This window comes from Arachis ipaensis, chromosome B6, assembly GCF_059453495.1.
Source record: "Arachis ipaensis isolate K30076 ecotype BB chromosome B6, ASM5945349v1, whole genome shotgun sequence".
NCBI lineage: Eukaryota > Viridiplantae > Streptophyta > Magnoliopsida > Fabales > Fabaceae > Arachis > Arachis ipaensis.
The window spans coordinates 1,483,811-1,494,162 of NC_142441.1; the positions used below are offsets into that span (position 1 = coordinate 1,483,811).

At 32.7% G+C, this 10,352-nt stretch overlaps 1 protein-coding gene and 1 pseudogene across 1 annotated transcript; one reads left to right on the top strand and one right to left on the bottom strand.

The window, feature by feature from the left end:
* Nucleotides 1-795: 795 nt before the first annotated feature.
* On the bottom strand, nucleotides 796-2,116 carry LOC107646210 (2-hydroxyacyl-CoA lyase-like; annotated as a pseudogene).
* A 3,518-nt stretch (nucleotides 2,117-5,634) lies between these two features.
* Nucleotides 5,635-10,283, top strand: LOC107645236 (F-box/LRR-repeat protein 17). Its single transcript, XM_016349216.3, has 11 exons — nucleotides 5,635-6,371; nucleotides 6,757-6,858; nucleotides 7,170-7,314; nucleotides 7,434-7,618; nucleotides 8,315-8,419; nucleotides 8,641-8,738; nucleotides 8,824-9,041; nucleotides 9,131-9,197; nucleotides 9,318-9,403; nucleotides 9,606-9,707; nucleotides 9,962-10,283. Exons 1-11 carry the CDS (start codon nucleotides 5,662-5,664, stop codon nucleotides 10,025-10,027), a joined length of 1,884 nt encoding a protein of 627 aa, XP_016204702.2. The 5' UTR covers nucleotides 5,635-5,661; the 3' UTR covers nucleotides 10,028-10,283.
* The last annotated feature ends 69 nt before the right edge of the window (nucleotides 10,284-10,352 follow it).

Sequence of the window (10,352 nt, forward strand, 5' to 3'; positions counted from 1 at the left end):
ATATATATATATATTTCAGCAAAATGTAATAATGTAAGAAAAATGTTTTAAAATAGAAAAGAATAAGAGAGATTTTGACAATAATTAAAGGAGATAGATAATTTTAGGTTTAATTACTCTGCAGGTCCCTATAGTTTCACCGAATTTTCAATTAGATCCCTATACTTTTTTTCTTTTCAATTGGGTCCTTATACATTATTTTTTTTTCAATTTAGTCCCTGTTGACGTTAAACGTCAAAAAAAATGTTAGTGAATTGTGAAATTACTTATATACCCTTAGGGACCCAATTGAAAAGAAAAAAAGTATAAGGACCTAATTGAAAATTCGATGAAACTATAAATATTCAATGAAAGATATTCCTATAATCCTTTTTATTTTGTCACTATCATTCTTTTGTTTATTTATATACAAATTGTACCAAGAATAGTTTTTCTTTTTTTTTTTTTAACTTTCAAAATACCTTATTTTTAAAGAACATATAGAAAAAAAAAGAATGGATAAAATGAAACAGAAATAGTAGTAATAAGTATATATAAAATTCAATTTCCATTATTCAAGTATTTATTATGATCATATAATATTTTACATTTGTCTATATTCATGAAATATAGTTTGTGTCTTTATCATATCATGGTACACCATAGAAAACCACAAGGTTATCTAATTTGGGTTATTGAAATTTGAAATCTAAAAATGAAAACCATAGAAAACATAATTTCAGTGTAATACAGATAATCTATAAATCAGTTCTTGTGTTGCAACCTCCCACTCCCACTTTCTGAACCAGCATAGGATCAACAATAAAGAGTAGACTTGAGTTCATCAAGTGTCCCAACAAGATAGTCCACCAAAAGCTTCATTCAAAGCATACTTGAGTTCATCAAGTATCCCAACAAGATAGTCCACCAAAAGCTTCAATCAAAGCATGGTAACCTGTAGCCTTCTTTTGAAATAAAGGAAGTCGGAGCAGGATCATTTTTGTGAGGTCCATTCAACTCTTTGAAGGTTCTCCGGTCACCACCATATACACCTCCATGGTTGAAAATAATCACTACCACAGGTAACTGACTAACTGGTATCTAGATTGAAAAGAAGATAAAACATATAAGGCAATACATATTTTCTCAAGTATCGAAAAAAGATAAGACATATAAGGCAACAGTACAGAATTTTCACTCCACATCCCTGGATTAAACCATTACAAACAGCATCAATAGTCCCGACTCTTTTATAATTTAGTTTCTAAAAAAAGGACTCGCAAACAATTCTGACAAATTCAGGACAACAAGATTCGTTTATAATTTACCTTTACCACTGCTCAGTACTCAGTACTCACTAGTAACTAGCAAAAAAAATCTCCTAGAACTTGGAATTTTGGGTTGTCGCATAGTAATTACACCAGCTTATGTAATCCTATCTATCACAGAAACATAAAAGAGTTCATGGAAGATCTAGTTCAAAACAATTGCAGTAAATATAAGAACCATTCCACTATATGACAGATGAAAATATAACTAAAGATAAGAGCATCAATAAGTATGGATTCAGCAGTATATACCTCAACTTCAATGGTACTAAATTTGAATCCAAAATCCCTTCAACTGCAACAATAAGTCAATCGGGACAAGCCACTGCAGCAGCAATGCAATAACCGAGGCCAACCCCTATGGTCCCCCAAGTCCCTGCATCCAACCTAATCCTGCTCTGTTTGAACAAACACAGCCCTACCTACATCCATGGTGTTTGCACCCTCGGACACCACTACCGGAGCCGGGCTTCCGACTCCAAGAATTACATCTCTTATGATCCTCGTTGGTGTTAAGAAATTGAATGGCACAACATCCTTAGCAATCTGAGCCTCCATCTTTGGCGCATTATCCTTAGAATTTTCTCAGCTCAATCTCTTCCTCACTAATATATATAATATTGTAAACCTTAAATCATTACATAAAAAAAATTAAAAATCAATTAAAAAAATATGTATTCAACCGCTGCTATATTTTTTATAATCAACTCAAAAACCATTATCTCAACAAAAATGATCATATACTTAAACCTGTTTCATCAACTTTGAAAAACAAACAAAAAATTTAACTCAGTTACCTGTTTTGGCATATTGACTTCAGGCAGCGAGGCGCGGCCCGGCGAGGCACGGCGAGAAAATGCCACGAAACCCACGGACGAACAACGTGGAGCAAAGCAGAGCAGACGGACGAACTGTACATAGCAGATCAGAAGCGACAGAAGACCACCAACCGATGTATGCTCACACCGTCACGGACGACGACGCAGATGGATGATAAACCCAACGAACGGAGGAGAAACGCCAAGAGCTTACTGTTTCCTATTTTGCCGTGAGAGGGGAAAAGAAGATAAAGAGATTCGTGAAGTGAGGAAGAAAAAGGAAAAAAGAAGAACAAGGAAAGAAAGAAGATGGAGTGCGTATTTGGCTTGGTGGGTGACAAGTTCACGATCGTGGTGGCGGACACGTCGGCGGTTCACAGCATCCTTGTGCACAACTCCAACAAAGACAGAAAGTTAGGGCTGGCAAGGGATCTTTCATTTTGGGGACCAAGGGCTATTTTGGTATTTTAAAAAATAGAGAGGTGTTTAATTAGTTATTTTAAATTAATTATGAGAATATTCTATTTTTGAACAAAATATTCTGTTATCTCAAACGATTTTGTCACGGCAGGGACTAAATTAAAAAAAAAATTAATGTCTAGAGACCCAATTGAAAAGAAAAAAAGTATAGGGACCTAATTGAAAATTCGGTGAAACTATAAGGACTTACAGAGTAATTAAACCATAATTTTATTGAAAACATTTTTAAGAATAAAAGATACAATTACTAAAATTATTGTCAATTACATTTCTATTAAAATTAGTAGTATCAAAAAATATTTTAAATTTAATATTATCAAGAAAAAATAAAAAAAATTATATAAGGACTAATTTGATTAATTTTTAAAATTTCAGGGATGAAAATGACTTACGTCTAAACTTTCAAGGACTATTTTAATTATAAATAACTTTTTTACATGTCAAGTGCCATGTGTCACTAAACTGACACGTCAACCAATCATCTTGTGACACGTGGCATTAGCCCCCCACGTCATCATCCAACTGATGGAAGAACTAACGTGACCAATCGTGTATCTTTCGGGATGATTTCGATTAATTTTATCTTTCGAAAATTAAAATGGAGATCGAGATATCTTTCAAGGACGATTTTGGCTATTTACTCTTATTTTACATATACGTGTGTGTAAAGTGTAGACCGTAAAAAGTGTTCTTAAAAAAATTAAAAAACACAATAAAAGTAAAAAACAAAATATTAGAGATACATTCATAAAAAAAAGTCTATGGAAATGGGGTTTTACTATAACTTTCTTTAAGTATGATTAGAAAAATAAAATTTTATTATTAATAAAATTTAATTTTGTAATTTTACGTTAAATGGATCAATTTTTTGTGAATTATTTTGTATGACTTAAAACTTAAAAAAAAATAAAGAGTCCATAAATATAATCAAATTTTTTTTCAATTTTTTACATGCATCTTTTAAATAGTTATTCAAATATTTTATAAAAAAAATTGGATCAAATTTACAAGTTATTTGTCAATTATTAAAAAAATTGGTATTTTTCAGTTATTTTTATTAAATTTTTAAATATTTTGAGACGTTTTTGTCGTTTTAATACTTCGAGAATAGTTTTGCCCCATCCCCTAACTCTTTTGGTTACATTTTTTAAATTTACCTAATATATATATATAGACATATGATATGTTATATACATTGAGTTATAAACGAAAAGATTTTTGAAATTTCAATTGTATTATATAGATCTCTAAGATTGAAAAAAATGTACTATGTTAGTTCTTATTTTTTTTTGTCGAGTTACTTGTGATAGTGTAAGTAATTTGACATATACACTTTTATACTGAATTAGACGAAATAATATTGCCTTAGTCTTAATGCTAAATGTTTTGATGAAACAACGTTATTTAACTTAGTTGAACTACAAAACATCTTACAAAAAATATATAATCATTAAGATTAACCGATGTCGGTTTTTATCGAATATTTAGCACTAAAATTAAAGTGCCAATATTTCGTTTAATCCAACATAAAAGAAATGTGTTAAGTCATTTATAGTGTGAGAACTAATTCGATAGAAAAAGAATGAAAAGTTAATATGATGTAATTTTTTCAATTTTAAAAATATTCAAGTAAAACATCAAAAGTCTCTTCATTGTAAGAGATTAATCTCAAATACCACTTTGAGATTTAATTGAAAGGGATAAATTTGTAAATGATACTAGTAATAGATGTCAATAATTAATAGAAACGTGCATGGTGTTTTTTCAATTTCAGTTTGGGCTATTGAATTTTGCTGGTGCGTGCGTGCCTACTGATATTCCCGGTTTGAGAAAGTGTGGGTGAAGTTGGAGCTAAATGAAGAAGGGTGATGCTTCCGTACTTGGGCTGCAAATTGCCATATCAATGTAGTTTTGCAATGAAGAATTAGTGTGATGCGTGTATGAGCTTAATGTGTATTAGGAGTGGTTCAATTTTTAAATTTTGTTATAAGTAAACCCATTTTTTAATAAAAAAGAACAGGAGTAAAAGAGGAAAAAAGAATTGGATACTAAACCCGTGTATCTCCATTATATATTGGTATAGATATGGCCTTAATGAATCCTTGTTTCATCGTAGTCATGTAAAAAAAAAAACTTTTGTAAAAAAGACGTTCAAAAAATTAAATATAATAATAAAACAAAAAAAAGACGAGCTAAATTTTAAAGTAATATTTTAAATTAACCACTTATAATAAAAAGATTTATGAGATTTTAATTGCACTATATAAGTTTTGTAAGATGAAAAATTGCACCATATTAATTTTTATTTATTTTTAGTTATTCATTGTGTTGTGGGTGATTTGGCACATGTTTTTTTATATTAGACTAAACGAAACATCATTGTTTTAGTTTTGAATTTCAATCCTAAATATTTGATAAAACAATGACATTTAATTTTAATGAATCGCAAAACATCTTATCTTATAAAAAATATATAATCATTAAAATTAATCGACGTCATTTTATCAAGTATTTAATGTCAAAATTAAAACGATATCATTTTGTCTAATCTAATATGAAAAGAATATGATAGATAATTTATCGTAGAAAAATAATTTCACAAAAAAAAAAAGAAAAATGTGGCTAATGAAATATAATTTTTTAATTTAAAAACTATTTGTAATATAATTAAAGGTAGAAACTCAGATACAGTCGACTTCACGTAAAGTTGATAGTTGAGAGTCATTAGATGAATTAATTAATTTGGCTAAATTTTCATGTAATGACCCTCAATTATTAATTTTACGTGAAGTTAATTGAAGTTGAGTTTTCACTGTAATTAAATATCAACAATTTTTTATTACAAGCGTGAATTTTAGAAATCACAATAAGACTTAGTTGAAAGGAAGACTATTATTAAATCATCATTTTTGTATTTCTTATTGCTCACTACTTCCTAATAGTAAAATTAGTAATAGATAACTTTTATGACATGGAACAAAAGAAGCTCCAAAATAATTTTTTTCAAACACAGACAAAAAAGTAAAACATAAAACGAAGAGGGAAACAAAACAAGAATGCGCGGCAAGTCTCCCGCGCTACGTGTTAATATTTTACCCTCACCTCCCTCCATTTTCCATTCTGCCAACCAAAACCAACACTTTCACACACCAATGAACCACCTCCGCCCCCAAACCCACATCGCCCCCGCCGATGAATCTGCCGCATACGGCGCCTCATCCGCGGACGCAAAGCGCGGCAAGAAGCGCGGCAGTTACAACTGCGGCCGCTGCGGTCTCCCCAAGAAGGGACATAACTGCAACGTCAAAACCCCTACTTCCCCTTCTCATTCTTCTCTCTCCACCTTCTCTGCCGTTTCCGCAGCTCCTTCTTCTGCTTCCCTGGTGCGCCAGCCGCCGCCTAACCTCCGCCGTGCGCTTTCGTTCGAAGACGCCGTCGCCGGCGGTGGCTTCGATGACGACCTGATGGACCTCGCCGGTGGAGAAGCTGGAGGTGCATTTCCCGAATCCGATCTCGATCTGGATCTGGATTCAGATTCTAGCGGTTTGCCGATGAGCCTTCTGTGGGAAGTGCTGAGGAGGCTGCCGCCGGCGGGGCTATTGTCTGCGGCAAGGGTGAGTAGAGTTTGGAGGGAGACGACGAAGAGGTTGTGGAGGGCATCAGAGGAGTTGAATGTTAGGGTTCCAGCGAGAGTTCAGGTGGGTTCTGTTGCGTCGATGTTGCAGAAGTGCCCGGGGATTGTGAAGCTCTCTATTAAAATGGAGAGGTGTGGATTCAATTCACTGGATTCTATCAAGATCTTCAGTTTTGTGTTGTTGTTACTGTTTAACTTAATGGAACAGAACTTAATCTATATCATCGAAGATTTAACCTAAATTATTTTTGGCCAATTATTCTTGTGGCACAAAGATGCATATACTTCTTGAAATTTCTAATATTTGAGATGGATAGATGATTTGATGGAAGAATAGGATAAATCTTTTTAAGAGTGCTGATACAATTCGAACCATGACCTAATCAAAACATACAAAAGAAAAAAAAAATCCATGTTTTTGATTTGAGGAGAAACCATGTGAATCTGTTAATCCAAAAAAAGAGTGATAATATGATTGAGGTTATAAGTCTAAGCTGTGTTTTTCGTTGGTTTCTAGTGATGTGGATTCAACCATGTTGGCTTGCATTGCATTCTCATGCCCCAATCTGGAGTACATGGAGATCTCGACCACTGACACTGCTATCAATCGGATCAATGGGTACTATTCATTTTCTAAACCTTTATACATTTTCCCCCAGGATTGTGGCTGATTTGCTATATGTGGATTGATTATGTGAGCATATGTATGATATATAATGTGTCTTGTGTTGGTACTTAAGCACTTAAGCTTGTAGTATTTTCTTGTAAAGAAAGGCAAACATCTACCTTGTTATATCTGTTCAATACAATACATATTAAGAGCTAAAAGTTTTTTTTTTTTTTCAGTATGAACCATAAACCAGAGATTTTATTTTATTTTTTGTATTTTTTCCATCTGGCTTTGTCCAACCTGCCACTTTGAAAATGCAGGGATGAATTAAGTCGATTTGTTTCGGATAAGAAAAGTCTAAAGAGCCTCAAGATGGAAGGCTGCTGTAATCTAGGCCGTCTTGTTCTTTGTTCATCTAGTCTTTCCACGCTTTGGCTGTCAGATTTGTTCTCTCTTTCAAAGATGGTGATTACTTTCTCTTATTTTTCTTTTAATTTTGCATGGTGCGTTGATTTTTTTTTTTTTCAAATGATATTTCCCCTTGAGTTAACATTCAGTTACTAACAGATACTTTGAAATGGTAGGTCTTTAACTGTCCCCAGTTAAGAGAGATTTCCTTGGAGTTCTCTCATCAAGAAAATGATGGTACTGATCTCAAAACTTTGATGGAAGGTTTGGGAAGAAGTTGCCCCAGTTTGCAGAACATACATATATCTTCAATGCACCTTTCTCATGCTGTTGTGCTTGCTATTACGGCTGCGCATTTAAGGTTTGTCCAAATATGGCCTTCTGGACACCTGTTTCTTTAATAGCATCATATTCGTGAAATAACATTCGTTACACAAAAGTGAAAACTGAATGCAATATAATGACTATAAAATCAATTTATAACATCATTTGGCCATCATTTAATGAAATCGGTTTTGCTAAGGAATCTTTTTTTAAAAAAGCTAAAAATCAACTAATAAAGCAGTGGATGGTCAAAGGACAAGGGCGAGAAAGGAAAATTAAAAAAATGGTGAAATATTAACTAATTATAGGTTGATAAAAGTTGGCTTCCAATTTCTTCCCTAATTGAATATATAAATTTTGTTGTCTATTTAAGGCTCTTACATATACGCTGAACTAGGTGACTATGATTTTTTAATATGACTAAAAAGTCTCATTTCACCTGTTTTCTCATATTGACACATGAAATTATAACTACAGTTGTATAAAATCATTATTGCACTTAAAAAAAGGCTGAAGGAGATGCCAATTAAAAGCAACCAGTCACCACTTGGACATTCAACTTTGTCCACATTTAAGCTGCGTAATTGAACTCTCAAAATCTTATCTACGAGTGGATTATATAGTATGATCTGAGTTGCAATTATTGTAATTTTATTTTGTTGCCATACTTTATATTGGTAACATCCTCCAGTGTGATAAGTTTGATGAAGTTTTTCTTTATACCATTGATCAGGGAGTTGCGAATGCTTTCACTTGTTCTTGGATCTGAAATAACTGATGCATCTGTTGCTGCAATTGCTTCAAGCTACCCAAATTTGGAATTACTTGATCTCAGTGGGTATGTGTCCTTTCATGGTAACTGTCCTCAAGTTTCTCTATAGGAAATATGAAATGCATTGGCCTTGTAAACAGCTAAAATACTTGGCAACTCGACAATGTATACAAAGATAAAGGAAACCAAATGATTAGAGACACATGGTTAAAATGCTTGTATGAATATAACTCTCTGTTTTATCTATCTGTTTCTGAAAGTATGTTTAATTGTAACTTATATCTCAGATCTGGCATAAGTGACAGTGGCATTGGAATGATTTGCAATGTATTCAGTGAAACATTGACAAGACTACTTCTTGCTCTTTGCCCCTGTGTGTCTTCAAGTAAGGAACATTTTATTAAGTCAGCTATCTGGCAAATTTCCATTGGTTTAGTTTCTGCTTATTAATATGCTGTCATGTGTTTCAGGTGGTATTCAATTCGCTATGGCTCAGTTACCAAACCTTGAACTTATGGACTGTGGTATGACCATATGTGATCCTAATTCTGACAATCCGACTGCAGACAACAACAGTTGTGAATTACAACACAGATCTATTGCTAATGGTCACCTAACAAACCAAAAGCTAATCATCAAACATAGCCGTTTAAAGAAACTTAGTTTATGGGGTTGTTCTGGCTTGGATGTGAGTTTCATAAATTAAAAGTTTATTTTGCTGCATATTATTTCTTGAGCATCTAATCTTTAGAATTTGTTGTTTTGTTTAATACACAGGCTTTATATTTAAACTGCCCACAACTTACTGATCTCAACCTAAATTCTTGTAGAAATTTGCATCCAGGTAGGTACCTCTTTCATGTCCCTGTTCTTTTGTGATCAATACTTTTTTAGCTGAAAATTTGACACAACTTTTAGTATTTACATAAGTGACTGATTTTTTTTCCATCATTGAATCATTCAGAGAGGCTGTTACTTCAGTGCCCTGGTTTGGAAAATGTGCATGCATCTTGTTGTCAGGATCTTCTAATTATGGCCATCCAAAATCAGGTAGCATATCAGTTTTCCTCCTGTATTTTCTAATTCTATGTTTCATTTGAGATAGAATCTTCATTTTGTCAATTTTATTATGAACAGAAAGCCAATAGATCATGGATAAATAGTGTTTACATAATGTCTTGATTCTTTTATAATCGAATGTTTCTAATATTGAGTGTACTCTTTCATGTGTTGTTTTTAAATTTGTTTGCAGGTCCGCAATGCTTATACAGCCATGGAAAATCTTTTGCTTTGTAAGCGTTTACCTGACGGGTCCAAAAGGGTCCGAGTTCCTCATCATTTACTTAGTAACGAGGTAAAAATAATAACAGCAAGTTTAGTCTACATCATCTTATTTTTTTGTTATATTAGTTGGAAGCTATTTTTGTATTTCGCATGCACCGTAGCCATTGTTATCTAAATTTGATTTTGTGCATCAATTACTTGTATCACGTTTTGTTAAGTAAAACATCTTTGTTTGATGTCCCAAAATTTGTATAGCATTTTTTGTTTGTTTTGAATGACTCTTTATCTAGTAACTAACTAACTACATTCGATTTCATATTGCAGTCACCTGAAAATGATAATAAACGGAGGAAAATTGAGAGACGGCTTTGTAATGTGATTGTGTACTAATACTTGTACTGATTAATTGTAATGTATAACGAAGAATATCTTGTATGATATAATTTGAACTCTACTATGTACCCAAAATATTTAAGTTAGGCTTTTCAATTGGTGCTGTGGAACATATAAGTTAAGAGCAGTAGACTGAAACGTTTTTTCTTGTTTTAGTATTGTAGTTAGAATTATGCCGTTTGCATAATTGGCCATGCATATTTGGTTTCTTTAATTATTGTTTTGCAGCTGATATAAATGATTCAATATTGAATCGACTATTGGAGCAGTAAATAAACATTTCTTTTCTTTTAGAAAAAAATGACATTCTCTGCTTGATAGA

Bases quoted from the DNA above. Each gene is read 5' to 3' on its own strand.
- LOC107645236 (XM_016349216.3), top strand. From the start codon at position 5,662: ATGCGCGGCAAGTCTCCCGCGCTACGTGTTAATATTTTACCCTCACCT. The intron at 7,315-7,433 runs GTGATTACTTTC...TTGAAATGGTAG, and splicing joins TGTTCTCTCTTTCAAAGATG to GTCTTTAACTGTCCCCAGTT. The intron at 7,619-8,314 runs GTTTGTCCAAAT...ACCATTGATCAG, and splicing joins ATTACGGCTGCGCATTTAAG to GGAGTTGCGAATGCTTTCAC.